We start from the raw sequence: 21,121 nt of genomic DNA, 5'->3' as shown, positions 1-21,121 counted from the left end.
TTGCTTTTAGTTAGCAACTCCCCCAAATGGATGAACAAATAAATCATCACTTATGGATGATACACACAACTTGACAACATGACAGTCTTCACCGAAAAGATGGGTGGACCCAGGCGTGATAACAAGATAAGTGGAAACTTCTCAGAAATAATGAAGTGTTGCTTAAGCTGCAAATAACTAACTGAAACTAACACTTCTTATCTGTAGGGTCACAGCATTAGTTTATAAGGTCATATGCTGCTGAATGTCAATCTTATATTTCACATACACATAGTAGGCTTTATGATACATTTTAATATTACATATATCACACAGTAAGATCAGAGAATATATTTTTCTCAAATAGTTTGCATTCTTTATTTTGAGGTAAGACTGTTTCTCATAAAGAGGAAGTAAAACTGTGGAAGTTCTTCAACCCTACAAGATTCACAAGAACACACACTCACACTATTCACGCCCAAGACATGCAAACACAGATGCACATTAACCACAAATGTCCAGTACAGACACGTTCTATAAACTTTCACCTTTAACATGTTATTTTAACATTTGACCTTTACTAGCGTTGACTAGCGGTTAAACTCAATCCTGAACATGCTGTTTAATCTACTGTAATTTAAAATCTTTCTGTTTCCTGTAGGTCTATTTATATTGGCTGGTGGAGCTAATATTGGAAAGGTGAATTTCAGGTTAATAACACTAGATAGCGCTCTAGTGCAGTATAAGTCAGGCAATTAATGTTTGTCTCTTCACATTATTTGTACATTTCTTCACATATTATAAGCTTTTCCAATCCAATATTAATGTCAGACCTTTTCAAACATGAGCTGTTTGTCCGTAGGGAAATTTGCAATGGAAAATACTGACTGAGTTATTATAGAGACTTTCTTCTGTAAAAGTATGGTAATGTTTAATCAAAGATTCTGAACCATCTTACATAGAAGAGGTCATATTAAAACAATGAATACTATGGTAAATGATTTATGTTTTTTTAATGCTGATTTACTTTTACGAAGTTATGTGTAGGCTACTTTAATATCCTTAATATGACGAAATAGCCAGTCTTCCTTGTGTAAATGACACATTACAGACGTCGTTTAATTTGTGAATTGTTATAGTTTAATTTCTGAGGGTGTTGTTTACATCTGCTGTCTTTGGGTTCAAGCTTTGATATGTCCTTCTTCCGACCAATGAATGACGTATAGAGGAAAACACGGCAGCTTGGCAGTTGTTCGTTGTCACACACAAAAGTCTCCTAGTAACCGAATCCTAGCGGAGAAACTGATATAGTGCTAGCGTTTGTGTTGTCTTGTGTAATTTGCCCTTCAGAGAGGGTCCGTGTTTCACATACCAGATTCCGAAAACGTTTTCTGAGGTTTTAAATAATGTAGTGTCATTTTCGATCAATTTTATTTATTTAAAAGCAAATGTTTATCATGTGTTCATCACATCTCGCTGCGTGCCGCCATGTTTGCGTGACGTCACGCGCACACTCGCATCTCTGCAACGAAAGTTATGGACTTCCGCTTGAGTTGTAAATATGAGTGGCATTATATTGCACGTTTCTTAGCAGAAGTTGTAAAGTATCACTTTGAGTTGGGCAAATTAACATTAAATCTAAAAAAATAAAATGCATAGTTGTAATTTGCAAGTACAAAGTGATCACATTTACTAAAAACACATGGAAAATTCCCAGACTTGGAACGAATGAGGGACCCGAGCAATATCATAGTTTATTTGACTCTTTAACCTAGTAAACAACCACTAGAAACCATAGCAAGTCTCTGAAACCTGGAGAAGGTGCAGATCTTCATCAGTCCCTCAGAAGTCTGGAGGAGTTTGACGCCATATCAGATAGCAAATAGTAATTGAAATGATGTTAAATCAACATCCCGCTGTCAACGATAAAGTCATTGAATCAACGTCGAACTCTGATGTTGATTCTTCATCATGTTGCACCCTCTATTAACACTGAAACAACATTTAAATCATACCTAGAGATCAGCAGTATTTCAATGGTATTTCGATTACAATGGATATTGAAACAATGTTGAAATCCCAGCATATCAACAAAACTTCAATGGTGTTTTAGTATACCACAGGTTTAATCTGAAGGTCTGTAATTTTAATATAATATTAAAAACATTATTATTAGGCTATAATCCTGCTTTATCGACAGCCAGGATGGGCTAGCAAAATATAGAAAATAGAAACTATACCTTTAGGCTATAACCTAGACTAGCACAAATGACACCACACGCATTCTTTAAAAATTAAACAATCATTTTTATTGTATTATTTCATTTTTTTTTTTCTTCTAACGTGCTAACTCCTGCTGCGTCTGTCTTCCAGCTCCTCCCGCTCGGTCTGGGGCGTAGCGCAGCCACTTCTGTACAGCTTGAGCGAAGTCATAGGTGTTTGCCGTTGTAAGACGTTGAGTCAAGGCATCTAGAATACAAGTGAAAGTATGCTACTGTGATTTAGTCAATGATTTGTTCAATCAAGCTGTCGTCAAGGATTGGGAGCAGAACATGGCACGAACACAGTAGCCTACACATAGGAAAGTCAAATACACACACACGCTACGGCTACACACACAGGGGTGGACACAGCCACCCACACACGCTACACTAAAACACGTACATAAACAGTAAATAAGGCATAACACACACGAAACAACCCCAAAGTTCTCCCAGAATCCCAGCATGCATCAGCGTCAGAGCCGTAGTGCATAGGCACCGACGTTACAGTACATTTCAGTTTAACATTAGCCTATGCCTGTGAATGATATAGGCTAAACTTGATAACCTAGCCATGCAGCCTAGAAATGTAGAAAAAAGTGTGTGCCTTCCTCTCTCATCTTGCCATCTCATAGTTAGGTAAATCATTTTATATTTCTGGGTATTTATTTATTATTCGTTTGCTCCATATGTATTAGTTTAAGTTTGTGTAGTTTGCAGGCCTGTATTTTGGAGTGTATATCTTGTGTTAATTATGTAGCTTATTCTTTATTTATGTTGACTTTCTGAACGGGATGTTTTCCGTTGTGGTGTTTATTTTGTTATGTTTGATTAAATAAATATTTTTAATTCGCTTTCGTTCTCGTTGCCTCCCTTATTTGTCGCGGCTCAGAGCCGGCCGTGACAAAACGCATTTTTGTTGAGGCTGTATAAGACGGACTACATTCAAAGCACTTTTCAAAACTGCCCAATATGTTCATGGATGTATTCGAATTAAAGGGAGGCAAAAAGGATTAGCTTGCAGTGACATCTTTCATAAGGACAATTTATGAGGCCAAGTGACTCTAAAAAAAATCATGTTTATTATTTAATTAAATCAGAACTAATTGTTAACTCAACAAATTAAATATAAATAACTGGATACTTATAACTAATTAACCCTCTGGGCGTCTTCGTCCGAAAACGGGCGAAAACTTGAACGTTTTGAATTGTTTAATTTTTTTGCTTCACCGGATGGGGGTGAAACTTGGTGACTTTTGTTGTATTACCTATATGAACACACAAAAAAATCAAGGAGATGATTCTGATATGTTAAAGGGTCGTAAAAAAAAAAGTCACACTTAGCTTCCTCCCGCCTGAAAACGGGCGACATAGGAAATGAATGGGAAATACGAAAAAATAGGAAAACTCAGAGAAACTTTTGGTGGTACAAGCTACAGATCAGCCACTGTGCTGAAAAAAAGTGTACAGCAATGAAGGGGTGACACTCTAAAACATCAAGAGTGCAAATAAGACACCCCCCCCCCACACACACACACCCACACACACAAACACACACACACACACAGAGAAATGAACTGGTAAGACTGAAACAGCAAATTTTGCCCCAAACTATATAAAAATTATATAATCATAATAACTCCAAAACTATAGCAAGGAGAATCAAAAGTTAGGTATCGTTTGAAAGAACTCTTTTTAAATTTTTTGAAAATATAAATTACATTACATTTAGACATTGTCCTGCCAAGAAATGGCGGATAAAAGACAATATATATATATAATTTTTATTATGATTTTGCATATCTTTCTTATTTGTCAAGGAATAACTCCGGAAGGAAATAAGGTAGGAGGAAAATTCTTTTTTAGTGAAGTCCCCCTACATGTTAGCTTCATTTGGATAAAAAAATAATAATTTTTGGATAAAGGAATCAAAAGTTACAGCATTTGGAAAAGAGATAGCCTTTTTGTACAGTCTTTGACACCCCCTCATGGGCAATTTTTTCTCCATGAAGAATATCTTGTCATAAAAGCAATAGATTATGTTAATTTTGGGCTCATTTTAATTGTAATAATATGCTGTAAAAAATGAAGTGCCATTTTCAATTATCTGTGAATGTTTCATGAGCTGTATGATGTTTTTGACACATTGCAGTACATTATTTTATAGATTATGAAAAAAAAGAAATTCTATTTATCAGCAAATAACTCAGCAATACTTAAGAGTTTTTCAAAGTGGATACATTCACTGTAAAGCTCAGACTCTAAGCTTTCAAATGACATCAACTTTGTGTTAATCAAGGCAAGATTTTAGAAAAATATGGTAATGAATATTTTCGCAGCTAGGTGGCGCCTGCTGGCGGTACACTCGGTTTTAGAGGGATTACTCAGCACTCGGTAGGAGTTAATAAAAGTAATTAGATGCATTAAAAAGCTGAGATCCTAAGCTTTAAAATGATATATAATTTGTGTTGTTCCATTCAGTGGTTGCTTAGTAATTAATTTTTTTCTTTCCGAATGGGAATAAATCAAATAAATAAATAAAAAAGCTATAGGCGGTTATAGGACATGACATAAATTAATACATTTTGAAGCCACTAGATGGCGCTCTTCTCACTTGAATTTTTTTTTTTTTAGGCCTGCACTCTATTTTGATGTGAAATGTTGCATTTATTGAAAAATAAAATAAAATAAATAAAAAAAATATATATATATTAATTCTAATGGAAAAAATAGCTCATAAAAATTATATAATTAATGCAAAGTATCATAAAAAATTCTAAAAATTCTAAATAATAATCAGAAAACATTATAGAACAAATATATATTTGATTGGTTATCCTGGGAAAAAGTAAAGTGAAATTTTAAGGCTTCGTCCGTTTTCGGGCGGGAGGAAGCTAAGTGTGACCCAATTATGAAGAAGCCCAGAGGGTTAAATAGTAAATGTATTGATTAGAGTTACCATAGACACAAGATTTTTCTGGTTGACTAAATTGCACATTAATTTCTGCTTAAATACTGAGTGCATGGTAGCCTGGTTAAAACCAGACCCTTCTCAGTTGAAACTGAGTATTCGGTTGTTAAGTCGTGACGTAACCACTCTCCGATAACGCTCTTTCCGGGTCCAAAGTCCAGGTCCTCTCTACCTACCTACCGCTTTCGCTAGTGTTTTGGTTATTATTGAGTGTTTTTACAATGCCGCAGTGCTGTGTCCCGTGTCCCGAGCTAACTCACTTCAACCTCGTAAATCTTCTTTTTCATTGATGCCTGGACTCTACCCTTAATTATGCCACCTGAGTGATGAGCTACACTAACCACTCTGTTGGTGTTAAAGGAATTTAAACCCTTTTTGACCGCCAAAGGTGCCTCACTAAGAAGGACGTGATCGTAAATAAATTTACAGGTTCCACCATTGTTATTTCTGGACGAGAGGAGCGCTTGGACCCGGAAAAGGCTAAACGTCACGCGTGACGTCAGACTTAACAATCGGACAGGGTCTGGCGAAGCTATGTAGACAAATCATTTCCAAAGGGGCTGTCGGTACACGATCCGTTCCACCTGCACGATCCGTACACGCATGCGCGTAATTACGTAGTAGAAAACGTCACGGTTTTCCTACACTATCGGAACCACGCATGCGATGGCACAACTTGCGGCATATTTGTGTAACGTTGTATTGTGTTTAACATTTCACAGCGGGTCTATTTTGATGCTTTTAAATGTAGCTTACGCTATGCATTACGATGTGTTTACGTGGTTGCCAATCCAAAAATAATAAAGGAGTTGTGAGTTGTTACATTAACATACATGATCAGTTTCCTCCATAGGCTACTCTCCTTTGCGATTCACTGCTGTATGGTATTAGGCTTAACTTGCCGTGTTTTGGTCTGAGGTCAGTAGTATTGTCAAAGACGGTTTGTGTCGTTTTTTTATTATTAAAAGCTGCTAATATTAGTTAACTTTTAAGTTGAGTAATTTTGTATTAGTATGGTATGGGTCTATATAATCTAAATGAGGAAAATGATCCCTTCAATGTTGTTTACAGAAGACAATAAGGAACATAATATGCATTTCTGCCTAGACAATCTGCACTTACATGAAGAAAGAACTACGTGGAACAGATCGTGCAGTGTCGTAAATCGTCGCAAAACAGAATTATCATTTGCGCATGTGCGTTTTCTACTGCGTCTACTACGCATGCGTGAAACGGATCGTGCAGGTGGAACGGATCGTGTACCGACAGGGGCGTCACCAACCGACGTAGCTCAAATTCCTCTGGCCGCAATTGGATAGTCATAAAACCAATCAGATCGATGAAGGAGATGTATGCTTCGAGTGATGTTCTTTGCTCCGGTTTTAAAGGGATAGTTCACTTTGAAAAAAAATGTTGGTATGTTTTAGCTTACCTCAAGGGCATCCAAGATGTAGGTGTCTTTTTTTCCGCAGTAGTTTCAATTTTGATATTTTTAGGTCAAACCGTTCTTGTCTGTCAGTCATATAATGCAGGTCTATGGTCACGGTCTCAAAGAGCATGCACAGATAGAGTCCAAATTAAAACAATTCCCCATCGTCCAAATTAAACAATTCCCCATCGTAAGTACACATTGATGGCCTAAGACACGAAACGAGCGGTTTGTGTGAGAAAACGAACAGTATTTATATCGTTTTTAGCTCTTATACACAGCCATGTCCAAGTGATCTGAGGGCGCGAGCAGTCTGCGTACACGTCACACAGCAGGATGCGCGCGCGCCCTCTATCCCTTTAACGAAAACGGTAAGTTTAAATCGCTCAAAACAGACGCGATAACTGATTCGTTTATATACTGTCTATGATTCGAACGAGTGATGTTCCACGGCGGCATCCATCTTTGTAATGAAATCTCCTTCAGCGTCGCTGCGCTGTCGTCATCATGTAAATCCCTCCCCAAACGTTTCTGATTGGTGCCGCGATTTCGGCGGCACAGAAATGAGTTTGAATGGGCTCTTCTCCAGACTATCCTGGAGAGAGAATAACAGTGCGCGCGTGGCGCGCGCGCTTCCCCGCGCTCAGAAAAGGTGCAGAAGATCATCAAAAATCGTGATATCGCATAAGCACCACTAGTATAAAACGACTGTTATCATTTCTGAAAACAAACACAATGGAGTTACAAAACTGTATCGCACATCGCAGCCTTGCTCGAGGATTATTCATATTTTGGATTTGTAGGCTATTACGAGATGGTCTAATCGGCATTTCCAGTTGACGTTACAACTCGAGACAGTTCTGCATTGAATAAAGTAAAGGTAAACCATGTCTTTTGTGTAATTCTGGCCCGCCGCGGTCACTGCTCTATCTAGAGCGCTAGATAGAGCACTATGCTAGCGTTGGTTCCGCCGGTGTTCTCCGGCGGTCAGAAGAAATAGCGGAGCTGTGTTAATAGATTTCACGACACTAGCAATGGGTACAGACATGTATTTTAGAGATGGGGAGTCGACTCCAAAAGAGTCGATTCCTCGACTCTCACTAGCCCTAGTGTCGGAATCGACTCCAGGTCAGGAATCGACTCCCAGTGTCGAGTGTTTTTTTCAAGTTCAACACAGCAACAGTTCATTATAACGAAAAGATTATAATGAATGTAAAGATACGGAAATTAAAACAAAAAGATAAAGAAATGAGAGGAAAAAATAAGAGGTGATTTTTGTTTCTTGTCTGTGTTGATTAATTTTTCAATATTAAACATTTTAATAATGACCTTTACTTATTTGTATACAAAATTAGACGTTTTCTACAGAAGAGCTTTGATATCTATAATTTCCAGGTAATGTATGTAATCATGTAGGTTATCCCTAAATAAGACATTAAAAGACAAGTGCTGTGTAAATAAGAGTATAGTGTTTAGTGTTGTACTTCTGAAAACTGAAGGGAGTAAATTAAGTGTATAACAAAAACTATGTAATGCTTTGTGTGCTTGTCAATTCTTATATATGCATCCTTGTTTCCTTTCCTCTTACCTCCATCCCCTTAGGATGCGAGGATGGAACATTAACATTAGTGAAATGGCATGTACTCACTCTATATGAAGTTCATTTTCTATTATTAAATGACAAGTGCATTAAAAACTATTATTAAACAACAGTTATTATTGGTAATAATATAACTAATATTTTTCAATGTTAAACAAAAAAAGTTAAAAAATAAAGTTAAACATGCTTAAGTTAAAGTTCATAGCTTCACTACATTAAAATTATATAAAATAATATACAAAATAAATAGATAAATACACTGTCTAAAACAAGTCTGCTTTTACAAGTTTAATGATTAATACTAACATATTGCACACTTAAATATGATTTGAAGAAGCTGCGATGTGAAAAGGAGGGGGATTTATAAGGTTTAGTTGATTAAACATTTTAGTATAGGAAACATTTGTATCCTCGCTCTTGACTCCTCAGGAAGCCTCCTCGTTCCTCGCCCTCCTCCCGGTGGAATTAAAGAATTTAGATGTCCTACATGAGAGCGGAGCTCGATCGGTTTCAGGGTCGTAGGACATACGAGCGAGAAACGAGGAAGCATATTGAGACGCACCTTCTGAATCCTGACCCTATTTTAATTCAAAGTAAATGGAGTCGAGGAGTCGATTCCACCGACTCCAAAATTAGGAGTCGGGAGTCGGAGTCGACTCCAAAAAAACCGGAACCGAACACCCCTGTATTTTGAGCTAGCTGTCACAAAAATAGACTGGACCAATGGGGTTTTGCTAACTTTATAACCTAGAAGACATCAAGTAACGTACTTTTGGCCGATTTTGACACATTGGTAAAACAAAAATCTATTTCAGTGACTGCAGCACTGCGTCGGTTACTACATTAACCATCATGTTAACGATCAACCTAACAGTATTTGATTTGGTACAATCCATTCATATCGAACATTAAGCAAGCTTACCTGTACGCTTGTGCCAAGGTCCAGAAATGAGCTGTGTCCGGTGCAGTACGTTGGTGTTGATCTCCCGGTCAACCAAAAATCGATGGATTTTCAATCAAATTTCCCGGTCAACTATATGCCGATGACTCTTCAACAACAGCGTCGTTTCCCGGTCAACTATAAATCAATGACTTTTCAACACATTCAGGGATCGCCCAGACAGTAAACCAAATACCAATGCTTAATCAATCATAAAGATAACTATAGATCAATGTTGTTCCAATATTGTTGCCATCTACATTAATAACATCAGGTTTTCATCGATATGGTAATGGTGATTCAAAATTTATTTTGCATTGAAATTTCAACATCAACCATAATGATGATTCAGATGGAAAAACAATGTTTATTCAATGTTGGCTTGCTATAGGATCCCTCAAGGTGAGATTTTGTTTGGTAAACGTCTTTTCGAGACATTTGGGATTGCACTTTATTTTCCCGAGACTGTTCTAACGTTAGGCTATAATGCTTGACAATTTTTGTTTTTTAAATTGCTGACTGAATTACGTTTAAATACTCAGAAAAAAAAGCTCAGAATTTGCGTAAATCGTTTGTAACGGCTCTTACGTACATCCTTGGGCATATCATGTAAGTTACGGACCGTTATGTACATAGCAATAAATTAGTTGTAGGCTATTCATGTTTTATGAAAGAGGCCCTTTCTGTTAAATCTGCTATTTCTGCTTTAAACTGGCTACTGCAAATCACACTCCTGTTCTCTGTCGCCATTTTAAAATAAATAAAATAAAAATGAATCCTTAATTTTATAGGCTATTCCTTATTTCAGCTATCATATAGTGTGCCCTGGATTTTCTGTCTGCTGTTTAGTATTAGAACCAATCCGATTCGTGAATGAATCTTTTCAATGAATAGGCCCAACAGGTTAGCAGAATGGTTTGAATCGAATCGCGAGTCAGTCTGAATGATTCATTTAAAGGGACAGTTCACCCAAAAATGTACATTATGTCATAATTTACTCACCCTCAAGTTGTTCCAAACCTGTATGAATTTCTCTCTTCTGCTGAACACAAAAGAAAATATTTAGAATAATATGGGTAACCAAACTGTTCCTGGTCCCCATTGACATCCATTCATAGTATTTCCCCATACCATGGAAGCCTATGGGGGTCATCAACTGTCTGGTAATTCTTGGAGAGGTTAATTCATATATTGCACACTAGAGAGCGCTAGTTTACAGTGTAAGTACATGTGTATCATGACTCTCTAATAACAGGGGCTCAGAGTTTAGCTGGTTAGCATAGCATAGGCCCTGCTGTTAGATACGAGTCTTTCATGCAGGCAAAAAGCATTTTTATTTAATTTGTTTTGTTTCCATTGTTTATTAAATGGTAGTATTTTTGGAGGCATTTGATAGTGCAAAACAGATGAGTGTTTTTCACTGCCTGCTGAAGGAAGTTTTAATATAGAGTGATCAGTCACATGACATGTGATTCAGTCTGTCATGCTACACTGCTAGTGGTTGTACAATAACGTTTTTAAAACTATGATGATGCTATTGGAAAATGTTATTGCCTTTAGTTAGCAACTCCCCCAAGTGGATGAACAAATAAATCATCACTTATGGATGATACACACAACTTGCATTTTTTTTTTAATCATCAACTTATTTTTAAAACGATTATGCCTTTGTCATTAACAGATCAACATGACAATCTTCACCGAAAAGATGGGTGGACCCAGGCGTGATAAGATTAGTGGAAACTTCTCAGAAATAATGAAGTGTTGCTTAAGCTTCAAATAACTTGCTGAAACTAACACTTCTTATCTGTAGGGTCACAGCACGAGTATATGAGTATAAGATCATGGATATACAGAGAGATTCATATGCTGCTGAATATCAATCTTATATTTCACATACACATAGTAGGCTTTATGATACATTTTAATATTACACATCACACAGTAAGATCTCACAGAGAATATATTTTTATCAAATAGTTTGCATTCTTTATTTTGAGGTAAGACTGTTTCTCAAAAAGAGGAAGTAAAACTGTGGAAGTTTTTCAACCCCACAAGATTCACAAGAACACACACTCACACTATTCACGCCCAAGACATGCAAAGTTGCAAACACTGATACACATTAACCACAAACGTCCAGTACAGACACGTTCTCATGCTCATGCTCTCAACAGATGAAACCACTTTTCTTCCTGATCTAAAACTGAGGCCTTCTGTGGTTTGAGTCTGTTGAATGCAATACTGTAAAATACACTAAAAACATCTGTTTGCTGCTGGTATGATCACAAAATTAAATGTGTACTGTTATTCTGTGGATTTTATTGCTCAAGATTTATGTGATGTTTTAATTTGAACTTAAACCATCAGAATAATGGCCATCATCATGTTAAATAATGACATTTGATCTGCATGCATCGAGGAGAATAAAGAATATGAAACTAACAAACAAAACTAAAAAACATCCAGCTAAAAATAAATACTTGTGAACAAATATCTGAGCCGTTCCATGTGAGCTTTAACATCAGAACCATAGAGATGGTGTAAAGTTTAGTTTTTATATGTAACTTTGTGATTTTTATCAGAATTTGTCCTAAATTCAGTCCATGTACAGTAAATATCTGTTACATATAGATGAGTTATGGGATTGTGGAGGATTGTTGAAGAGCTCTGATGACACTCTGGACTCACCAACTAAAACTAAATGCACAGAATCTTTACATAAACTCTTTTATCATAAAATCCAGTTAATGTCCCATGATGCTCAGCTTTCTCCATATGAAATTATGTTTGACCTTTTGACCAGCACTTTGGTTGTTATTAAATGTGCTATATAAATCAATAAAACTATACTAAAACTAAACCATTATATACAGTAACTGGAATATGCATTAACATGCAGGATCCCAGTAATCAAAACAAAGCAAAAATTATTAAAAAAACATTTTTATTACCGATATTTTCCTGAATATTAGATGCGTTTTTATCATCTGAAATGTGCTGCGAATTATAGCAAAGCTACTTAGTCCTATATTAAGTAATTAAAGTACCAATGTTAGTACAAAGCCATGTTTACATAAAGCATATATATTTACAATAAATAATAGTTCAGCAACTGAACGTTACATTGCGAATATTTTTCATTTGGGCTGAATGATAAAGTTAAGTGAGCCCATAAATTTGGATTAAGCCAGATCGGCTTTTGTATTGTGTTACGTGAGCTGCTCGCCTCAGGCCATGTCCACACTAATACGTGTTCGTTTGAAAACTTGTATTTTCCTCTCCGTCTTGGCCTTCCGCCCAGACTGAGAAGGTGTTATTATTAATGAAAACTAAGCTTTTTTGAAAACGCATTCCAAAGTGGATACATTTGAAAACGCAGTTTTCACGTTGGACTGTGAAACCGGTGGTATTTTAAAACGATGACGTAAATTTAGTCATGTGACGCATATTGTACCAATAGATATTCATGTTTATACCAGTATTGTGCCTGTACCTGCTATTCACTTTGACACTGTTGCTAAACATATTCTACATTGCACACCCTTCATATCAGTCCTAAAAAGATTACATTTACTCACATTTGCAGTCCTGCGGCAATACATGAGACCAGTGGGGTTTTAGACCAAACTTATGGGGACTGCGTGGGACTGGATCAGTGAATGGTGAGATATTTTACTAAATACAATTATCCTGTCAGAAGAATTGCACGATAACTTAATTATTTATTTTCCATCTGAATCATATCAGTGATCTTTTGTGGGGTTTTACGCATGCGCAGTAAAGGTGAATTTAGCGTTTTCGCTAGTGTGGACCAAGAGCGTTTATAAACGAAAACGCCGTTTTCAATTGTATCCGGATTAATGTAGACATAGCCTTATTTTCCATGATTTTAGCACTGGTTTACACATTGAAGCCCTTGTCTTCCTAAGACCTCTCTCACGTCTATCCCTCTGTCTTTATTGTTTATTCTTTTTAATTAATTTATTTTAAACAAATTTTAGCAGGGTATTTTTTAATTCTGTAAATTACGGTAAATATCAGTCAACGCAATTGTTTGCAAATTATACATAGGCCTACTATTCTGTGTTTTACATAAATGTATTATGTGTTGTTAGTCCTATCTGTTTGTGTTTACTTCACCCCAGTGACGGGTATCTACATTTTGCATGATTCATATTGTATGAATTTATACAAAATCGCCACCTTGTAAAATAGTTGTTGTTTTTTTCTCTGTGAGATCGTGATATTGCACATTTCCTACACGCCGGTAACTCATTCATTTTGCTTTAAATTGGTTTAGGCTTGAATGTTATGATAAATTTATTTACCAGTATTTTACATTATTTCTGAAATATAATAACGAAATGTGTATCCTTATCTTTTTTTTTTTTTTTTTTTTTTTTTCTCAAACGCAAATTGACATTGTTCGATTTCAGGTTTGATTTTCTACCAGATAATTCTGGCCACACAAACAAAAATAAAAGTATTTAAAAAAAAAAAAAAAAAAATTCAGAGTGACAGTCAGTGACGATGTTTACATGCACTTAAAATCATCTCTTTTGCCCTGAAACATAAATTTAAACGCATCACTTCTTTTGCATGTTGCAGTTTTGTTGCCATATCCGTCTTTCTAGTGTGCATGTAAACTTTACTGACTGTGATCACAACATCAATTGAGAGGAACTGCTTCAGCGTCTCGTGACGACACCTGCGTACACCACCTCATCCTCCTGCTGTATGAAAAACACAAAGACAGAAGATACAGTCAGATACATGCTCAAGAGATGCTTGAAAAATCTTGTTTTAAATTGCTGATTGAATTACATTTGAATACGATTTAAATTTTGCATGAACTTTAAAGGTATAGCGGAGGATCTTTCCAAATTTTAGATAAGACCCGCCCTCTCCACTTTTTGAAAAGTTTGATTGATTCACCAGAATGATTGACAATTAGGAGGACCAATAGTATAGGTTACCCACCAGGAAGTAAAACATCCTCCGCTATACCTTTAACTTATGAAGGAGGCCCTGTCTGTTACACCTGCAAACTGCTTTAAACTACACCGCAAATCACTCATATTCACTGACACCATTTTTGTTTTTAATATTTATCCCTATATTATTTAATGGGCTATTCCTTTTTTCTGCAATCATATAATGGTCCGGTTTTTTAGATTAAGCTAAGTATTAGGCCTTAGTTCAGTTACAGCATTTAAGTAGCTTTTATAAACTTGCCTTAGAAAATCATCACTGGTGTGCATCTTGAGACAAAACAATGACACTGATATATTTTAAGATGCATCAGTGCAAGTTGCCTTCAGTTAAAACAGCTCAAACATGCATTGTAGCCTGGAACTAGACTTAAGCCTTGTCTGTGAAACCAGAGGAATGTGTCTGGTATTTTCTGCTGGCTGTTTAGAATTAGAACCAATCATATTCATAAATAAATCACTCTTTTGAATCGGTTCTTCTTTGCAATCAATTAGCCAAACGAGTTAGCAGAATGGTTTGAATTGATTTGCGATTCAGCCCGAATTATGCATTAAAGGTGAAATATTATGCCACTTTTCACAAGAATGTGTCTGTGAAATCTCAGCTCAAAATACCCCTCAGATTATTTATTATAGCTTGTCAAATTTGCCCCTTTTTTGGGGTGTGAGCAAAAACCTGCCGTTTTTGTGTGTTCCTTTAAATGCAAATGAGCTACTGCTCCGCCTCCGTTCAGAAGACAATCGATCCTTTACACAAGCTTTGGATACAATAAGAAAACAGGAGAATAATCTTACTCATCCAAAATCTCAGAAATATCACTATAGTGGAGTCCAGCCTTACGGAGAAATTCAGGAAGAAGGTTCAACTTTTAGATGCACCTGGACGTTTCTGACTGACTTGCATGTACCGTCATGTTTAACTTTTACACAAGTTGACACAGTTCCCTGAAGACAGCTGTGACATTTTTTGGTCAAATAGTGTTCAGTGCTCTTCTGTGCAGCAACGACTGAACAGTTTCATACTTTGCTTGGTGGCGCCGTGGGTGGAAAGTCTGGAAACGCGTAGATTAAAGCTGCTCTAAAGCCCTATTCGCACGGGATTAGTATTATCTAGGGACCTCCGGTAATTTGTAATAATCGCAGAGGTCGTCTGTGATTTTTATCCTGTGCGAATCTGCCATGTCTGTAAAAATGTCTGTAAAAATTCCCCCGAAAATTACCTACCGTATTTCGGCCAACACAGGGGTCCTCTGATAATACCAGTCCCGTGCGAATCCCCATGTCTGTGATTTGGGCTGTTTTTCTGTGAGCCTATCGTTTCCTAAAGAACGTAATAACCATTATGGGCCGTTTAACAGTCCATTTTACGTCTGTATTAAAACTATATTAACAATAAAATCTCTCGATATGCTCTACTCCAATTCGATTATAGTTTTTCTCCAATAAAAACTATGAAGTGCTGCAAAAGAGAAAACAAACTACAGTAAAGACATGATCCGGAAGCTCAACTCGGACCGTTGTCATGGAAACGTAAAAATTGGGTATTTTGGCGCAACATGGAAGCTCTTTTGGAAAGTTTGGACGCTTTTTGTGGTAGTGTAATTTAGTAGTCTGTATCGTGGAGCATTTCTTTGTCTCACACGGCCTCTAAAGACGTCCATCCTGTAAGTATCTCAAGAAATCAAAGTGTGAAAGAGTAAAAATGATATAAAATGAAATAAACCAAATAAAATGAATAGAAAAACAAGCCTATCGCGACGTTTCGGTATTTATAATACCTTCTTCAGGCAGGCTTGTTGTAAATATGGACAAAGAATAAAGAAGATATATTATATATTTATACAATAATATCATATTCTATAATATATATCATCTATTTCTCGAATAAATTGGTTTTAAATAAGTTATTTTTTTGAATTGCAATACTGCAGCGCGATCTTCGTTTCAGCACGTTCAGCTAGTGAAGTGTGAATGGGTGGGCGCACGCTGTAAAGTCCGTAAACTCGAGGGAATTACGAACATTTATTTGCCCGTGTGAATGAGCCACCAAAAACACAGACATCAGGGGGTAATTTCTTAATTACAGAGGTCCAGGGGTAATACTAATCCCGTGCGAATAGGGCTTAAGTGATGTTAGGTGATGTCACTTCTTGTTGACGTTTAAAGTATTGTCAAACAAAACGGAGGCTAGCTCGACCCTCCCTCCTCCTCATCCGCGCACTAACCCCCCAAATCCCACCCCAAATCCTTCTTGTCGGTTATTGGCTGGAACAGTTTGTTATGTTTCGTGGTGCGGGTGAGCCCAGTTTGTTTTTCTTGCCCTTTGTGGAGCCTGTGGTGTCTACAGAGACCGCGTTTTTTTACAGTGTGTTCAGGGGACAGGCAGCTAGCGGATAGTGAGGAGATGTTTGCTGTATGTGACAAAAAATAAATAAATTGGCCTAAAAAACACGTGACATCGCTAAGAGCACCTTTAAGGGGCAGTATTATTATTATAATAAGATCCCCTTCCTACGTTACAAATCTGATCTGCTTATTTTTTGACATGCTTGCAGAGAATGGCTTACCAAAATAAAGTTACTGGGTTGTCACTTTTACCATTTTCTGGGTTGGTAGATGCACCGGGGACCTGATAATGGGTCTTAAACACGGAAAAAGTCCGATTTCATGATAATTCACCCAAATAGTTGGATAGTTCACCCAAAAATGAAGATTCTGTCATCATGTACTCATCCTCGTGTAACATGTTGTTCCAAACCTGTATGAATTTCTCTCATATGCCGAAATACAAAAGAAGATATTTTGAAGAATATGGGTAACCAAACAGTAGATGGATCCCACTGACTTCCATAGTACGGGGGAAATTGTGTTCAGCAGAAGAAAGAACTATTCCTTTAAGGTCTGAAGCCATGAGTCGTTTAGAGCAGCTTTCCACTAGCAACACGATACAGAGAACCAGAAGAGCCCTGGATGAAGTGAATCTTTACAGACAGTCTTTTGAAACCAAACAAATGCCTTCTCTGTCAGTGATGAAGAAGGTCTTTATTAAGTAAAACTTATTTGTTAACGACACTTTACTGCAGATCAAATTATTTTTTGACCTGAATATAAAAATAAAAAAAATCAAGATCTTAATATAAAATAAAAAAATAAATGTTTTTCCTAAAGTTGGATTCAAACTGGATTTGCTGATCTACTTTGAGAACTATTTATATTGCCCCATCTGTAAACAGTAGAGCTATTCTTGTAGAGGTTAATTCATATTTTGCCCACTAGAGAGCGCTAGTTTTACAGTGTAAGCATGTGTATCATGACTCTCTAATAACAGGCTCAGAGTTTAGCTGGTTAGCATAGCCTAGGCCCTGCTGTTAGATACTAATATACAATCTTTCATGCAGCCAAAAAGCATATCTGTTTCCATTGATGTTTATTAAATGGTAGTATTTTTGGAGGCTTTTAATAGTGTAAAACAGATGAGTGTTTTTCACTGCCTGCTGAAGGAAGTTTTAATATAGAGTGATCAGTCACATGACATGTGATTCAGTCTGTCATGCTACACTGCTAGTGGTTGTAAAATAACGTTATTAAAACTATGATGATGCTATTGGAAAATGTTATTGCTTTTAGTTAGCAACTCCCCCAAATGGATGAAAAAATAAATCATCACTTATGGATGATACACACAACTTGCAAAAAGATCATGCATTGCAATGAAATTATTTTTTTAATCATCAACTTATTTTTAAAACGATTATGCCTTTGTCATTAACAGATCAACATGACAATCTTCACCGAAAAGATGGGTGGACCCAGGCGTGATAACAAGATTAGTGGAAACTTCTCAGAAATAATGAAGTGTTGCTTAAGCTGCAAATAACTAACTGAAACTAACACTTCTTATCTGTAGGGTCACAGCAGGAGTATATGAGTATAAGATCATGGATATACAGAGAGATTCATACGCTGCTGAATGTTAATCTTATATTTCACATACACATAGTAGGCTTTATGATACATTTTAATATTACTCATTCACACTGTAAGATCTCACAGAAACTATATTTTTATCAGTTTGCATGCTTTATTTTGAGGTAAGACTGTTTCTCAAAAAGAGGAAGTAAAATTGTGGAAGTTCTTCAACCCCACAAGATTATCAAGAACACACACTCACACTATTCACGCCCAAGACATGCAAACACTGATGCACATTAACCACAAACGTCCAGTACAGACACGTTCTCATGCTCATGCTCTCAACAGATGAAACCACTTTTCTTTCCAGATCTAAAACTGAGGCCTTCTGTGGTTTGAGTCTGTTGAAGGCAATACTGTAAAATACACCAAAAACATCTGTTTGCTGCTGGTATGGATCACAAAATTAAATGTGTACTGTTATTCTGTGGATTTTATTGCTCAAGATTTATGTGATGTTTTAATTTGAACTTAAACCATCAGAATAATGGCCATCATCCTGTTAAATAATGACATTTGATCTGCATGCATCGAGGAGAATAAAGAATAGGCTATAAAACTAACAAACAAAACAAACAAAAAATATCCATACTTGTGAACAAATATCTGAGCCGTTCATGTTTAACAGTTTTGTCGCCATAGCCTGTGCTATGGTTATCACTAAGCCAATCATTGCAATTTTTAATGTTTAATCTGAAACGTTGCAGCGTGTACGTGGCCATTAGTCCTCTTAGAAGCATGAAAAACTTTTATTCAAATTCTGAAAGGTTTATAGCCTAAAAAGTGTGCAAAAAGCGCTCACTTTACAATCACTAAAAAATGTCACTCATCACATTTCATCACAATCTCATAAAGTTCTGTTATAATCAATGAGGATGTCTAAACTGGACAACGAATCTCTTATTTACCGTACATCGTGTCTACACTTTGTTTGTTATAATGAGAGGATTCGCAAGCATTCAGATCTCAGCATCAGCACTGAGAAAAAACTCGGCGGTATCTTGACCGGTGAGTGGATTGTGACTAATAGAAATATTTGACATTCTCCAGAGCACAAATGACTAAATGAAAATGCTAATTTACCCGCTGACAGTAGGTGGCACTTATGGGAAAGTAGAAATACCCAGAAATAAAATAGCACTGTGAAAATACTCATCACAGAGAAGAAAGGAAGTCAAACGGTGCCTGAACAGCCATTCAGATTTTTGTATTAGCTATGGTGTTGATCAAACAACATAAAATATAAACATAAAAAAGCCGATTCCAGATTCTTCGTCTGTTGTTTAATCTGTTCAGGAGTGCCAGCAACCCGTAGTTTTACGTAACAGCAGCTGCTCTGGGATGCATTTCTCTTACAACGACGTAACTCGCTGCTTAACTACCATAGTACGATGCGTCAGTGAAGAAATCAAGCAGCTATTGATGAGTCAAGACTGTTTCCCGAAACTGTATCAATATAAGTGATCATTCAACCATAGGCTCGTTCTTACGCACTCTTCAAAAATGGTGCTTTAAATCTCTTGACAAATTAAAAGACATAAATTACATTTGTATGTATTCTAAATAAAAGACAGGTTGTACCGAATGTCAGCTTGCTTATTTGGCTCAAGATAAGGATTTATTCAGTACACATATCATACAAACAAGAAACTGCTTCTAACCACAGGTCGAGAGCTGTCGTTCCAAACACACAAGTTTGCGATGCAGTTTGCGAATGTTTGTTAGAACGATGGTTTCGGGGAACGCCAACTTGTTAAACTATGGTGATAACAACGGAACTTTTGACCATAGTTGGCTAATGATGCTTTTGGGAAATATGGGAAGCATCTGTTTAAACATTCACATAAACTGTTTTTAAAGCAGTCCACTTGAGTTTAAATGCAAACTTTATTATGAATATTTAAAGTGCCCCTATTATGTTTTTTTTGGAAAAGTACCTTTAATGCAGTGTGTAATATAGAGAATAAGAATAATTGTCACGCGTTTCACACCGCGTTGAATTTCGGGAAGGCGCCGCCATCTTGGAAGGATACGCTAACCGTTGCCATGGTTACTTCGACAGTGAGACCGAGCGAAATAGCAACAGAGAGAGAAAGCAGCTTGATATTTGTGTTTTGCGATACGCCACAGTTTATCGGGAATAAATGGATGAGGAAGCGAAAGGAAAGGGATTTAGTCTCTATCGGGAGAGACTAATGGCGCTTTTCCACTACACAGTACCAGCTCGCCTCGGCTCGCCTCGACTCGACTCGACTCGGCTCTGTTTGGTTTTCCACTGTGTAAAAGTTGTACCTGTACCTGCTTCCAGGTACTTTTTTTCGTACCACCTCCGGCGAGGTTCTAAGCGAGCTGAGGCGATACTAAAATGTGACGTGAAAACACGGCAGACTGCTGATTGGTCAGAGAGAATCGTCACTATTCACTGCGTCATCATTGCACGCGCCAGACGGAGTATCCTGAATAAAAAACAGCAAAAACAAAAACAAAAACATCCAAAAACAGCATACACTCGATTTCCTCCATTGTCCTGTGTGTGTGGGTAGCGGGTGTGTCTCGCGTAAAAGATTAAGTCACGGCAGTTTCCTGCGGCGTCGCTATGACGACCAGGTACTATTGTGGAGGTACTATCTGCAATGGAAAACGGAGCGAAAAGCGAGCCGAGTCGAGTCGAGCTGGTACTGGTAATGGAAAAGCGCCATAAATAACAACGCCAGGCATCGTTATTTAGAGAAATTGCTTGACATCAACAACATTGACCCGTACGACCTGCAGCAACAGATGGACGAAAGACCCAGAAGCACGACCACCTTTCACACACCCTGACATAGTCAATTACCTGGTTTATGGTATCAGTGCATAAACAATGCAAGAGTTCAGAAGCTTTAAATCATTAGAAGCTTATGAACAATTCTGCAAGACTTACAAACCCACAAACCTGTAAACTGCGAGAGCTCAGTCATACTTGAGGTTTCAGG

The 21,121-nt window shown here is 37.0% G+C and overlaps 3 protein-coding genes across 9 annotated transcripts in view; 1 reads left to right on the top strand and 2 right to left on the bottom strand.

Annotated features, from left to right (window-relative positions):
- Positions 1 to 21,121, bottom strand: part of LOC309476139 (SLAM family member 5-like) — a 234,798-nt gene that overhangs the window by 97,401 nt on the left and 116,276 nt on the right. The window lies entirely within an intron of this gene.
- LOC309476299 (uncharacterized protein) overlaps positions 1 to 21,121 on the top strand; it is a 108,646-nt gene that overhangs the window by 58,430 nt on the left and 29,095 nt on the right. The window lies entirely within an intron of this gene.
- LOC309476116 (uncharacterized protein) overlaps positions 685 to 21,121 on the bottom strand; it is a 45,366-nt gene continuing 24,929 nt past the window's right edge. For 3 of the 4 annotated variants that reach the window (XM_082139315.1, XM_082139313.1, XM_082139316.1), the window contains exon 6: positions 11,145 to 13,916. In XM_082139315.1, coding sequence (XP_081995441.1) covers positions 13,872 to 13,916 — 45 coding nt within the window. In that variant the 3' untranslated portion in view covers positions 11,145 to 13,871. Of the gene's footprint in view, positions 2,449 to 11,144; positions 13,917 to 21,121 lie in introns of those variants that run through there. The other variant, XM_082139314.1, reaches the window with a different exon arrangement.

Source organism: Leuciscus leuciscus (genome assembly GCF_965113295.1).
Source record: "Leuciscus leuciscus genome assembly, chromosome: 15".
NCBI lineage: Eukaryota > Metazoa > Chordata > Actinopteri > Cypriniformes > Leuciscidae > Leuciscus > Leuciscus leuciscus.
This window is presented reverse-complemented; position numbering and strand designations above follow the sequence as displayed.